This window comes from Aythya marila (genome assembly GCF_965140915.1).
Source record: "Aythya marila genome assembly, chromosome: 15".
Lineage (NCBI taxonomy): Eukaryota > Metazoa > Chordata > Aves > Anseriformes > Anatidae > Aythya > Aythya marila.
In genome coordinates this window covers 15,745,348-15,759,912 of record NC_139056.1, presented here as the reverse complement: position 1 = coordinate 15,759,912, position 14,565 = coordinate 15,745,348, and the positions used below count along the sequence as shown (strand labels likewise).

The window sequence follows — 14,565 nt, the reverse complement described above, 5'->3', positions numbered from 1 at the left end:
TGCCTCTTCCCATCTAACACACCGCCGGCCTACGGGGCAGTATCTGTTCCAGGACACGATACATTTACACCCCAAATCCACCATCGGAAAGCAGCAGCCTCCACAGAACACGCAGTGGAGGACGCTGATCAGTTGTTCATAAGGAAACTGCAAACTGAGCTCTGGGAAACTCAGCAGTCTGGATTTACACACGGGGGAATATCAGAATCGCTTTCATTTTGACTGAAAGAGTCGTAACCCCGCATTTCACCGAGAGCTAAAACCAAACTAGAAACAGAGCACGTGTCAAAACCATACAAAACTACAACTTCTGCATGGTTTTGATGCAAAATAATCCAAGCAGGCTGGCAGCCTACAAATCCTAACGATTTTGTGGACAAATCTGGGGCAAGTTTAAAATTTGTAATGTAGCGTGTTACATGTCAGTTTGGGTTTCGCTGCGAATATTTTTTCAGCGGCGGGCTCGGAGCACGGCTCTGCGCCTTCCTTGCCAAAAGGAGAGCCAAACGCACAGGGCTGAGGAGGAAAAGCAGCTTCACCACCTTAAACGGGGTAGCGATGGCACCCAAGGACGCTGTCATCCTCTGGTCCTGCGTGCAGCTCCTTCGCTTTAGCTCTCCAGCATCCCTCAAAATGAGTTTCTCTCGCAGCATCAGCTCACGACACCTCTTGATAACGGACATTCAGACCCAAAGCTGGGTGCAGGCTCTCTCCTTGCACCCCCCCTAGCTCTATCCCTGCTTTTTAGAGCAGGGGGCTCTCCCCACACCCCCTTTCTGCCCCCCCCCTCAGGCACCCCAAACCCCACCACCCCAAAACCGAGGCATCTTTGGGCTGAGCCGGGGCGACGACCCCTGCACCACGGCGACCTGCGGCCACACACCCCGGGGACCGAGGGCTCCGTGTGCCACCCCCGGCGAGCGAGCAGCCCCCATTTCGGATCCAGCTCCCTCTTTTTTTTTTTTTTTCCTCTCTCCCGGGATAGAAGGAGCCACGGAAAGCAGCACTGCCCCGGGACACTCACGGTACAGCAGGGCGACGGCACGCAGCAGCACGATGCGGGTGAGCCAGAAGGTGCCCGGCGATACCGGCGGCACGGCCCCGCCGCCCGCTGCCCCCGCTGCTGCCGCTGCCCCCGCTGCCGCCCTCCCCGGGGCCTCGGGGCCGCCGCCGCCGCCACCCGGTGCCGCCCGCCGCTGCCTCAGCGCCGCGCTGGGCGCCGCCATGTCGCGGCCTGCAGAGAGCATGCGTGCGGCCGGCCCGCCCCCGGGGGCATGAAGGGGTCCGGGGGGGCACTAAAGGGTCCTAAGGGGGTCCCCGGGGGTCCCCTCGAGGGTCTTCGGGGGTCCCCGGGGGTCCTCGGGGGTGGAGGTGCCCCCGCGCACACGGCCCCGCAGCCCCGCCGGGGGTGGTGGGGGTGGGGGGGTGGGGGGGTGGGGGGTGGTAGGAGAAGGAAATGGGGATAAAAATGGGGTTTTGGGTGTTCTGATCGTTTGGAATGAGGAAGGAAGTCTCGAAAAAGGAGTAAAAGTGGCCACGTTTTTTCAGAAAAGGAGCAAAGGGGAAGGGGCTGGCTCAGACATGGTGCTTAAGGGCATGGTTTAGTGGGTGGCGGTGGTGGTAGGGTGATGGTTGGGGCAGATGATCCTGGGGGGTCTCTTCCAACCTTAATGAGTCTGTGGTTCTAAAACCCCTTTCTCCATCGTGGTCTGTAGGGATGGCAGCAGCCGGTGCCAGGCATGCCGGTGACACCCGGCTCAGTGTCACACACCAGGGCCACACACCAGCCCGGGTCCCCAGCCCCAATTTGCAGCTCACCCACAGTCCCCATAACGCCCAGCACCCGGCCCTGTGCACAATTTCACCAAAAATCCCTCCTGCTTTGCCCCATCGGCTGTTTCGGATGCTGCCGTGATTTCTACTTTGTATAGTTTACAGCCACCAAACACTTGGCTCTGTGCTGAGCTATGCGTGTTTTTCTTTAACCAAAAACATTTTAATAAAGTGGCCTCGGCAGTCGTGATCAATGCTTTTAGAGGTGCATCCCGCCTGAGTAAATACCGCACTGCTAAACTGCGCGATGGTCTCTGAGAAAGTATCTGTTATCAGGTGTAACATTATTCAATGCTTTTCAGACTGTAAACCAGTCCCTTATAAATGCCTCTTTTGTTTTTCCAGTTTCCCATCACTGCTGCTTGCATTGTTCTCATTACAAAAAAAAAAAAAAAACACACACACACCACACACACGACATAATAGTGCATTGTATAGGCAAAGAAAAATAAGCTATTTGTTAAAGGCCGCGGGTACACTGCAGTTTCGCTCTCCCTTTGGATTAGCCACAAGGTTTGGCTAGATAAATTTAAATAGATGTAAGCTAATGGTTTCCTTTGTGAGGTCTTTATGAAACTTTTACAGCAAATTCCACGTTAAATGGCAATGTCTGTAAAACAAACTGGATAATTGAGGAAATTACTGAGGAAAAGTGGAGGGCTTAGACTAAAGATTTAGGAAAAAGGGAATAATTGGAGCTGGGAAGGGGATGCTGAACGCAGTTGGTTTCCATTGCAAAAGATCGCCCTGAGGTCTGCCAGATGCGCAGGTTGGGACAGTAGCGGCAAGGAGCAGCAAACGAAACCGACCCGCACTCGGGGGACGTCGTGTGTCAACGGCGCCTTGCATCGATACGAGCTGCAAAGTTTAAGTATATTAAATTGCATAAAAATGTTGTTACTCTAACGGGCTGATCCAACTCTCATAAAAGGCAATAGAAGCCTTCCCTTTAGCTCTACTGGAAGATGGATCAAGCTATAAAGGAAAGCGCGCAATAAAATGGTGGATTACAACATTAAATTACCTCCTCTCCGTTCTGCACTTCGGGCTGGTACGCAGCTTTGTGTGGATTGTCATCTGTGTTTGGTTTTCTGCTCACTTTTTTTTACTAGCTTTTATTTTCACGATGTGATTTTTGCTTGCATTCCCTCTTTCCAAACAAAGGTATCATAAAAGAAAACAACGTAAAAACCAAGCAAGTAACACAAACGAGATATTTAAGAGCGAGGCTCTGAGCCCTCGTCTCAAAGGGAAAGCGATTCATAAATGTCAGGCCCGCAGGCAGGCGCAGAGGCATCATTGATGCTGATCTTCATTCAACAAAATGCGAGCCGCCACGTCCCCCCGCCCGACCCTATTTTGCTGTGTTCCAAACAGCTGCAAAAGTGACAGAGAAACAAGCATTTACTGTCACAGCACCCAGCAGCTGTCCCCACCAGCACCTCAACCCTGCTGTCCCTGGCACCCTAAATTACTCTGTGTTCATTCAGGTCTAGTCTTTCCCCCCTCTGGCTGCCAGGAATTGGGTTTAAATAAAACAGAGAAAGCGAATGTGTGCAGAAATAACTATTTTGTAAAGCAGCATTAACATTTGGGGACTCCTCTAAAGAAAACATACATTCACTTACATATAATACTCTTACACACAATCCCACTGAGCATTCAGCTGCGTCTGCTAAATGGGAGATGGGGATCTCACAAAGAATTTGGGAGCTTCCTTCCACTAGTCAAGATTTTTCCAGCGGTAATATTTTTTCCATTAAAATCTCTGATCCTTCCCTGTGGAAATCCGATCTTTAACTCCAGGGTTAGCAGGATTAGGACTGAAAAGGATTTTTGGAGGAAGAATTACTTTTTTCCTACTGTATTTGTACAGCGTCTGTAACAAGGGGGTGTTGATTCAGAAGTGGGATTCCTAAGCGGTACTCTAGGACAAACAATTAATAATCGCAGTAATCCTAAGTGATAAAACTGTGGTTCTCCATTATTTTGAAAAAAAAAAAAGGCATCTAGTCTGCAAGAAGAAGGAACAGATCTCTTGCTAGTGCATTACCTGGCTTTTAAACTGTGATTGTCATCGTAAAGTGTCGGTGATCACTCAAAACCAAATTTTGCCACGTTACTGGTATCTTAGAATGTTCGAACAGGAATTACACCTTGACATATCTTTTCCTTTCTGCTGGTTTTGGTCTTTACACATACAAGTTTTCGGAGACCGAAAGAGACGGCTGTCCCTTTCGGGTTTGTGATTGCGTTCACCGCTGGGTCCGTGGCTGCCAGCACCAGTGTGCAACGGCAGGCTGCGAGAGCTGCACGACGAAAACTCAGAACAAGCCACTCATTAACATTTTCCCCTGGGATATTAAAAATTAATAATCATAAAAGCATTTGTTAGTAAGAGCTATTTTATTTTAGCAGAAATTCCCCTCTATGCCAAACGTAACATGTAAAGATTTTCGTGAAGCACTCGTTGCCTTTGAAATTAAAGCTTTCTAACAATAAGTTCCTTTTTCACTAATGTCTCTGCCATGCTGAAACCTAGGACAGGACGTAGGAATCCCGTGCACTCCTCTCCACTTGCCTTTTAAGCAGGAGAGAGGTCAGTGGAGTCCTGCCCAGTGCAGGTGTGCAGAGGTTCTTGTATCAGCGCCAGGTAAACGCTCGCGGGTTGGGAAAGAGCTGCTGGGGGACATGTTCCTGCATTAACTTTGTCCTGCAGCTGCCAAACCTTTCCTGTCCAGAAAAAGGAGGGACACATGAGCTCAGCACCCCATTAACGCAGTAAAAACTAATATTAAACTAATATTTAAGCCTCTCTCTTTTCACCCTATTCTCAGCAGACTGCAGCAGCTGTGCAAGGGGTGCAAGCTTGCTTCCAGTCACTGGGATGCGAGCCTCAAGTCCCAGCTCCTCGCAATCCACAGAAATGTCTCTAATAATGGGCTCTGGATGAGGCTGCACAATAAAAACTTGTTCTTGCAGTGGTGGGAGCACACAGTGACTGGAACGCAGTAACTCAGATGGGAGCACACGGTCATTTTTCACTCCTGCTGTGCAGGTGACACCAAGAATTTTGTGAGCACAGCTAAGCACAGTGGTGGGAGCTATGGAAATGCTGAGGAGCAAATACCCACAGCGCTCATTAAAATTTACAGAAAGGTTCTGTCCCTTCTACCCCTCCAAATGGGTCTGACTCCTTAGATTCCCAAATTATCCAGAGCAACAAGGCTCATCTCATGCGAATGGATGACAAATTTTGGAACAAAACTGATCTGCAAGCAGCTGAGCAGTATAAATCCAGGCTTAGAGTTGTACAAGCAGGCACCGGTTGTGTGCTGGAGCCTTCACAAGCACACAGTGTAAGACTGGACACAGTGCTACGGCTCTTCTTCAGAGCAAAGCTTTTCTGCTCTTCAGATGCTATTTTAGTTAAAATTAACTGAAAGTTAAAATTTCAAGTTAAAAGAGTGCAGGTCTTTTTTTTTTTTTTTTTCTTTTCCTTTTTCCTTTTTTTTTTTTTTTTTTTTTTTTTTTTTTTTTTTTCCCTGTTAGAAATCAGTAGCTTTCCTGAGAAGGACTGAACCTCATTTCACAGAAATCTCTGAACTGCCACGGAACTGCTGTGTCCTCTGGGCAGAGCATTAATCCTGCAGATGTCAGAGTCTTATTTTAACACGATGCATAGGTTACTCTTATCTGATTAGGGATTGTTTTTTCTTCTCCCTGTAAAGCCCTTTCTATTTGCTCTTTGAAATTCCCATGTATAACCTGCTCGCAGTTCAAAGGTAGCCAATTTTTGAAAAATGATAACTTTGCCACTTGGTCAGATGGAGCGATAGAGCCCACCTTTTGGCTGGGCCTCCCCGGCCAGGGAGGGAGTGCACATTGCAGAGCATTTCCCAACGAGTGCAACAGTTCCCACACGCTCTGAAAACAATTTCCCTGTTTTACACGGATGACAAAATGTCCTCTCCCTTGTTTTAGTGTGGCACTGACTGTCTGAAGCCAAGGCACATGAGTGCTCCTGCAGAAAGAGTAGGTATAGAGGAGAGGAACCGGGGTGGGAGGTCAGGGTGCTCCTGGCCCACGGTGATTCTGAGGGATACCAGGGGACAAGTGACAAAGTGATGGAGCCAAGCACACAGATGTGGTATTTAATGCCTGATCCCAAGCAATGCTGGTGCAAGCTGGCCAGGAATTTTATTGGAGACAGTGTCAGACTTCAGAAAAAATGAAGCAACGTTGCCTACATGTATAGGTGCCTGATGTGCCTGCTCTGCCAAGAACAGGCAGCTTCTTTATCTCCCTGTTCCACCCCAAATCCTTAAGCTTACCCCGTTCAGGTGCTCTGTTTAAGCCTCCGTTGGGCAGTGTGGATGTCGGTGCTTCCCTCCCTGACCTGCACCCTTGTCCTGGAGGTCCCAAGGTTGGGACTGGGGACCGCTCCCTCTGTCTGCAAACTCTCATTCCTGGGGCTGGGAACTTTTTCCTGGCACGTCAGAGAAAATCGCAGTGGGATTCGCAGCACAGCCATCCCCGCAGAGCTGCAGAGATCGCTCCTGCAAGAGCTGCTGCTGGCTGTGCTGGAGCTGAGCCGGGAGTCAGAGAATAACCCAAATCACCTTAAAAACAGGGCAGGAGACACCAGCACCAAATGCTGTCACTCCCAGCTGCTGCGAGACTGATAAGCTGCTGGTTGGAAGAATCACTTACATTACTCTCTGTCCAGAGAGCATCGAGATGTAAATTATGACCGCCAGTGACAAGATATATGGAAATTTGAGAAGCCGCTCATCCTATCGCTTCCCCCGAGCAGGGAGCACGAGCTCCCCAGAGCAGGCTGTGCGGTCTGTTTCTTCTTTGGCCGCTGAGGCATGGTATAATGGGATGGTGAGGAAATAACCCCTTCTGGTTAAGACCAAAGGGCGTGAACCAGGACAGAGCAGGAGCCCGGCAAACAAAATCACTAAGATAAAAATACGCTCGCACTTTCTGCGGAACTGAAGCTGCGGCCTGGCTGTACCTGTCACTTCTGTCCCCGCTGTGCCCTTCTTTCTCTTCTGATGTCTGTGCCCTCCCCAGCCAGCAGAGTTTCCTTGCTTCACTCGGTAGCTCTGCTGCATCTTTGCCCTACCACTGCTTTTTGGGGAAAGACAGAGAAGCATTAGGCCAGCTCTGGATCACGGGTGTCACCACAGGACCTGTCCCACAGCTCCATCGTTTGCCCATCCCTGTGCAAACTCCACGGGCCCGTTGTCGCCCAAAATTTCAGCCTGAGCCCCTGTGAGACAAATGATGCCACTTGAACCCACTCGTTGTGGCTCGGAGGGGGGCCTGAGGCAGGGCAATGCAGCTCCCTCCTCCTGCTGGGACCTGAGATGGTTTCTGCAAGACCCCCAAAGCAGACGTGAGGCAGGGGACGTGCCCTGCCCATTTTCCAGGCACTACCTCTTCCCCCTGCCCACCTCCGGAGTAAGAAGAAGCAGCTCCTGAGAGTTCTCCTCCTCCTCTTCCTCCTCCCTGCTTTTGACAAAGTGGAATTCAAGCGTGTGGGCTGGGAAATGCACTTCCCTGCCTGGGGCAGAGCCGGGGAGCTGTGCGAGGCAGCAGCACGCAAGGGGGGAAAAACCAACATCGCCAGTCCCGGCTGTCCTTGGGGGCTTCTGCTACAGGAACGTGTCATATAACTGAAGGCAGGGAGGAGAGGATCTGAGCCCCATTTCTCATCCCCACCTCCACGAGCTTGTCCCACAGCCCCGGCCATGCAGCGAGGCTCAGATCTCCCAAGGAAGGCACTCAGAGGAGAGGCTGCCTTTGGAAGAGGCACTGAGAGCAGCGATCGTTGCTTTGACTCAGCCACCCCTGAAATGAATGAAATACAATTTACCTGACTCATAGAAATGCAGTGGGGTAATCTTAGCGCTATGAGCTACGAGATCCCGCAGTGACAGGCATTACAGAAATGCATGCTATTTATTTGTCAACTGAGAAAAGCTCTGCCAAGCGTCCCGCAGCACTGCTGAACCGCCGGTCTGAAGCCCCGGGACACAGAAACCCTTCCACAACCTCATTAAGCTTTGGCCTGGGCCCTGGAAGAGACCTTCGGTTATTCCTCGCTCGCGAGGCCAACAGATGTAGCATGGCTTGGGGCTTAAAGGCTTTTTGTTTTTCAGTGACACTTTATAAAATTATATTTTTTTAAAAAATCTTTGCCCAGAGGTAATTCGCTTTGTGGCTATGGAAACCGAAAGCTGAAATCTTTAAAGATTCTACTAATAAGGAAATGGGAAATTTAAAAAAAATACAAAATCCTGCTTTGCGCTTTATCGGAGCACACGCGTTTTCCCCTAGGAGCGACACGCACGTCCTGGCACACACAGACACAGCCGGCGTTACATTTAAACTCAAAGCACACACTTTATTTCAAGTTTACATGTTTTATGTTGATTATACACTCCAGCAATTAAACAACTTGCCCCCCCCCATTCCCATTACTTTTAAACGCTGAAACGCTCGAAGCATTTGCCCGATATCCACTTTTTTTTTTCCTGTAAATCTTGCCCTTCACGCTGAAATCTTGCTTTTCCCGGGGAAGCAGCAGCTAAACCCGGGGTTTGGGAGCCGCTTCTCTCCGAGCAGAGGCAGGATCGGCGGGTAACGAGAACCAAACGCTCCCAAAAAACCCTGCAAAAGCCGGGCTGGCTTCGGGAGGGGGTGCAGCAGGGCGAGCAGGGCCGACCAGGGACCGTCGGGGGGCTCTGGGGGCTCGCAACCCGTCCCCGTCCCCCAGCAGCGCGGAGCCCCCGCAGCGCCCCGGGGCAGCGGCGGCACCGGGCCCGGGCGGCGGGAGGGCGGGCAGGCTGCAAGGCCCCGCCCCTTATGGAAATGAGCTCCGCCCGCTCCACCAATGGGAAGCGGCGCCGGGGGAGGAGCCGCTCGCCCTCGCCTTAAAGTCACTTGTTGCCAGGGGCCCCGCTTCGCACTGGACGTGGAGCGCGGCGGCGGGCGCGGGGCGCGGAGCGGGGCGCCGGGACTGCAGCGAGACTTCCAATTTCCTTTATTTTTTTTTCCCAATATTCTTATTTTTTTTCCTGCCGAAATCCCAGACTTTCAGCGTTTATTCCTGCGTTTTTCCACTTCTCGATTTTTTTTTTTCCATTTTATTATTATTATTTTTTAAAACTTTCGGCAGCCCGCGGTGGGGTGCGCGGCCGCTCCGCTCCGCCCGGGCACTCGGTCGCCCTCGGGGCGGCTCAGCCCCGCGCCCCCCTCCCCTTTCCCACCCTGTTGCTCGCCCCCCATCCCCGGCCGGCCCGCCCGCCCCTCCCGCGGCCACCAATGCTCAACATGACCGAGGAGCACGACAAAGCGCTGGAGGCTCCGTGCAGCCCCGCGGGCACCACCAGCTCCATGTCCCACGTGGACTCGGACTCGGACTCGCCGCTGTCCCCCGCCGGCTCCGAGGGCTTGGGCTGCGCCCCCCAGCCAACCCAGCGCCCCCCCGGCGCCGCCCCGCTGGGAGCCAAGGTGGACGCGGCCGAGGTGGACGAGCGCTTCCCCGCCTGCATCCGCGACGCCGTCTCGCAGGTGCTGAAGGGCTACGACTGGAGCCTGGTGCCCATGCCCGTGCGGGGCAACGGATCGCTCAAAGCCAAGCCGCACGTCAAGCGGCCCATGAACGCCTTCATGGTGTGGGCGCAGGCCGCCCGCAGGAAGCTGGCCGACCAGTACCCGCATCTGCACAACGCCGAGCTCAGCAAGACCCTGGGCAAGCTCTGGCGGTGAGTCCCGAGCCGCCCCGCAGCGCTCAGCGGGTCCCGCAGGGGCTTCGTCGCGGGGTGCGCGGCCGCCGACCTCCCTTCGCTTTTGCTTGTTTTTCTTCCTTTTTTTTTTTTTTTTTTTTCCCCTTCTTCCTTTTTCTTTTTGCTATTTTTTTTTTCCTTTCCTTCGCGTCTGTCTGCCTGCCTGCCCGCGGGGGATTCTCGAGCCGTTCCGGAGCGCAGCGCAGGAATCCCCCCGCAGCCTGCCGGCCGCCGAAAAACCCCGCTGCGGGGCCGGGCGCTGCGCCGAGCCCGCTGCGGGTCCTGCCCCTGCTGCGGCACCCTCGGACTTCCCCTGCCCCAGCCGGGATGTGCAGCCCCGGCCCCCTCCTGCCCTTGCTTCCAGCATCCCTGTCCCTGAGAAACTCCGATTTTTTTCTTATTGCGTCTCTTATAATGTTTTCTCCTATTTTTTTGTCTGGTTTTACTTGCTTGCAGCTTAACAAGCTGTAAAACTAAGCAAGCCCGTCTTTAGCGGTAATTTTAATCTGCTCTCTCATTTCCCTTGTTATCTGTAGCGCTAGCCACTGATGCAAACTTTTTGCTGGGTGCTCAGCTTTCCAGGGCTCGCGATGAGCTGCGCTTTACCGCGTGTTACAGCGGCTCTGACTGCACCAAACCCGCATCTCTCCCACCCGCTTGGGCCAGCGATGCTCCCACTGCGGGCTGAGCCTTCCCCGGGAGTTTGCAAAGAGAGATCGGGGTGGGGGAGAGTTTAAAAAGAAATAATCCTGTTGCTGTTGCCTTCGTGGTTTCTTTGTAAGGACTAAACAAAGCTGGAAATGGGCAGCGCTGCTGGTTGTGGCGAGGGGGTAGCATTTGTAGGACAAACATGGGAATAATATTTGGCTAAGGGTAAAAAGTAGCATTTAAGATGGGCAGGGGGGTTTTGCTTTGCCTGGTTAACAGTATCTATCTGTAATGGATGCTTTTTTCATACTTCTATAATTGATAATTTAATACCCATTTGCAGTATGATTTTTTTCTTGCTACTGCAAATTTGGTTTGTAATGAACTTTTTGGTCAGTGCATGGGAAGCAGGGATATGAGTATGAAAATAGTTTAAAAACTTTTAAGGATGACGTTAATTTTGACTTTTTTTTCTCTTCCTTACCTAAAAAAAAAAAATCAACCCCCAACCAGTTTGTTAAGTGAAAATGAGAAACGTCCGTTCGTGGAAGAAGCTGAGCGGCTCAGGGTCCAGCACAAAAAGGATCACCCGGATTATAAATACCAGCCACGGAGGAGGAAAAGCGTAAAAGCTGGGCAGAGCGACTCCGACTCCGGAGCTGAGCTCAGCCACCACGCGGGCACGCAGATCTACAAAGCGGACAGCGGGCTGGGGGGCATGGCTGACTCCCACCACCACGGCGATCATGCAGGTAAAGGGCACTGTGGGCAAAAATCCTGTAGGTCCTGGGCACATTGGTTTGAGACCCGAACCTGCCAGCAGGCACAGGCTCATCTGCCCCCAAGCTCATGTGGGAATATTGGTGGGACTGGGTGCATCTGAAGCCCTGAGAGCTGTGGTTTTACACCAGGTTGTGAACGTGGCCACAGTTTTAGTTACTAAGTGCTCATGTAGTCGACTGTGCAATAGGAAAACCCCAAAGTGCTAAAGGACCCCAGTTTTGCAGCAGGACCAGGAGGGTAGAAATTAATTGCAGGGTGATAGAGTTAATAACGCATTTAGCATGTGAAGGGTGCTTGGGGAGTGGGCACCATAGATGCAGCGTCCCCCCAAATCTCCCTGCTTCTCAGCAGCGCTGTGAATTGGCACTGGGTGCGTGTTGACAGATTCCAGGAGGATTGCGAACGTCCTGCAGCTTCAGACGTGTCTGCGCTCTCGCCCAGCCTGGCTGGGGATCTGGCCCCTTCCTGCACTGCAGGGACAGCTGCTCTGCTCCAGGAAAGCAGGGCTGCCTTCAGGCTGCCCACTTCGAGGGGTCCCTCTGAGTCCCCCTGGGTTCCTCTCCCAGGCGAGGGGCGGTTTGTGCAGTGGGGCTGTCCCGTTGTGCCTCAGAGAAAGACCTCCGTGGGGTGCTGCTCCCCAAAATCTCCCTGCTGCAAGCTTTGCAGGCAGTTTATCCCACCTGAGGGTATGGTCGCAGGGGGATGTCAGCCACTTCTAACATGGGGCTATACATTTAAATTTCTTCCTCTCCCTATTGGGAGGGGGAAAGAATGAGTGTTTTCTGGCCTCGTGGTGGCACCGGGTATTTTGTGGCTGCTCTCCTTAAAGCCTTGCTGTCCCTTTGTCCTCAGGCCAGACCCACGGGCCACCCACCCCACCCACCACCCCCAAAACTGACCTCCACCACGGCAGCAAGCAGGAGCTGAAGCATGAGGGCCGCCGCCTCGTGGAGAGTGGCCGCCAGAACATTGACTTCAGCAACGTGGACATCTCGGAGCTGAGCAGCGAGGTCATCAACAACATGGAGACCTTCGACGTGCACGAGTTTGACCAGTACCTGCCGCTCAATGGCCACGCTGCCATGCCGGCCGACCACGGCCCCAACGCTGCTGCCGGCTCCTATGGTGCATCCTACTCCCACTCGGCCACGGGCACCGGCGGGGCCAACCAGGTGTGGACTCACAAAAGCCCGGCCTCGGCGTCGCCGTCGTCTGCTGACTCGGGCCAGCAAAGGCCGCACATCAAAACGGAGCAGCTGAGCCCCAGCCACTACAGCGACCAGTCCCACGGCTCCCCCGCGCACTCCGACTACGGCTCCTACAGCGCCCAGGCTTGTGCCACCACCGCCTCCACCGCCACGGCCGCCGCCTCCTTCTCCAGCTCCCAGTGTGACTACACGGACCTCCAGAGCTCCAACTACTACAACCCCTACCCTGGCTACCCCTCCAGCATCTACCAGTATCCCTATTTCCACTCCTCGCGGCGCCCCTACGCGACGCCCATCCTCAACGGCTTGTCCATCCCGCCGGCCCACAGCCCCACTGCTAACTGGGACCAGCCGGTCTATACAACCCTGACGAGGCCTTAAAGGATGCGTGGAGCCCCCGAGGGCTTCCCCAACGTATGCACTAATGAAGGAATGAAGACGAAGAACGTGGAGTGCCGCGATAAGTTTCCGAAGTGCCTCCTGAGCCACTGGGAACTCTGCTCGTTGCGACTGGATGTCCCCTTGCTTCAAAACTCTCCGAAAGGACAGAGCTCTATTTTTCTTTAAATAAATAAATAAGGAAAAAAAAAAATTAAAAGTAAAGGACCAGTGATTCCTTTTGAATAAATGAAGGACAGATCCATTTGACTCCTCTGTGAGGACTGAACTGAACTTTCTCGTCGTGGAAACTGACAAGTGCAAAAATGGAGCGGGGGGCGGGGGGGAAAGGAAAGACGTTCAAGACTTTAAGGGTCTATTGCAATGTGAGAAACGGACCAACCTTGAGGGCAAGAACTCACTCGGACCAACGCATATGAAAACCGAAAACCCGGCGATTCCGTCTAACAATCTTGTGGGAACAAACGAGTCTGGTGGGACCAACCAATTAAATGTCTGAAGTATTTGTTTTTTAGTCAAGAGTTCTTCTAAGCAAGGTTTGGCTGTAATTAACATTTTGTTTTGTTTTTGGAAGCTTAAAGTGTTTTTTTTTTTTAAATCTGTTAAATATGTATTTATGTTCTGTATTATTTTGTCTTTTAATTAATGAAGTAATTTTGTGCAAAAAGTAGAATTTTAAAAGATTTTAAAGATGGGGTGGGGAGGGAGCATAAAAATAGTGGAGATGATACAATAAAATGGTGTTATGAGTCTAGATTTTCTTTGGTTTTTGGGTTTTTTTGTTTTGAACCGCTGCAGCAGTCGTGCTTGAGAGAGGGACTGAACAAATCTGCCTCACGCAGACCTGGTCATGAACAGGAAACTCAAATGGGAATGTAAAATAAGGAGGGAGGGAAGTGCAACGCTAAGGGCTTGCTGCAAAAGTTACTAATTAAATTCGGAGGCTAAAACAATTGCAAAAGGAGCAGACAGCAAGATATTTTTCTGGCTACCTGCTTTCAGGCGTTCAAATTGGATTTAAGGCATTGCAGGATCTTCGTACACTTTCAGAACCAGGACTACTTTATAGGAAGATGTAATTTAATGAGGAATTATCAACTTCTGCTTTGATTTTTGGCTTCTAGGGACCAGATATCATCCATCAAGCTGTGAAACTAAAATCTTCTCCACTAAAAAAAAAATTTAGGTACTTAGTTTTAGACTAATATTTCATTGATATATTTCTACTTCTTCCATTGTATGCTGAGCATATAATAACCATCTATTTTATGGTAACTTGTGCCTTTAAAAACTTTGTAAATCTAAAAACACATTTCAGAGGTTATCATCTTTTTACCTTTTCTACATTTCCTACTCTTTTTCTAAAAATATTTTTTGCATATTTCCTTTTGGGGTCGTGGGGGCGGGGGAAAATACAGAAAATTCATTTTTATGCAATCTATTTTTCTGTATAAAGTTTGAAAGACTTTGGCTGTTACTTATCTGTTCTCTTCACTAGCTTCTGACTAAGCAATGCTAACTTTTGTACAGATCAATTTGATAAAATTAAAAATTGCTTTTTATCAAGTCTGTGTTACGTTTTCTTTCTACTTCAGCCTATTTCTGTGCCAAAAAGTGACTTGGAGAACGCTTTTGAAAGAGACAGGCTACTCAGAATAAAATATGTTGACCAAGGATTTCTGTTCTCTTATTTTTTTTTTATTCTTGCTCCCTTTGCTCCCTTTCCTTGTATTTAAATGGTGCCTTGCTAGGAGGCTTTATTTTTTTTACTTCCTCAAGGAGTATATTTCTATGCAAGTAATCCCAAGGATTTCATAGGATTTCAGTGAGACTGCTCACATGAGTAAGGCTTTGCAAGGTCAGACTGCATGGTTTTAGCTGAGTTCATTTTG

At 51.0% G+C, this 14,565-nt stretch overlaps 2 protein-coding genes across 2 annotated transcripts in view; one reads left to right on the top strand and one right to left on the bottom strand.

Moving 5' to 3' along the window:
• The window catches only part of LOC309884020 (lipase maturation factor 1-like), a gene marked incomplete at both ends in the record, with an annotated part of 36,112 nt that extends 34,886 nt beyond the window's left edge, over positions 1-1,226 (bottom strand). The window contains one exon of the mRNA XM_082772630.1: positions 1,025-1,226. Coding sequence (XP_082628756.1) covers positions 1,025-1,226 — 202 coding nt within the window. The remainder of the gene's footprint in view (positions 1-1,024) is intronic.
• A 7,815-nt stretch (positions 1,227-9,041) lies between these two features.
• SOX8 (SRY-box transcription factor 8) lies at positions 9,042-14,178 on the top strand. The gene is made up of 3 exons (XM_082772018.1): positions 9,042-9,614; positions 10,797-11,035; positions 11,919-14,178. Exons 1-3 carry the CDS (start codon positions 9,172-9,174, stop codon positions 12,653-12,655), a joined length of 1,419 nt encoding a protein of 472 aa, XP_082628144.1. The 5' UTR covers positions 9,042-9,171; the 3' UTR covers positions 12,656-14,178.
• The last annotated feature ends 387 nt before the right edge of the window (positions 14,179-14,565 follow it).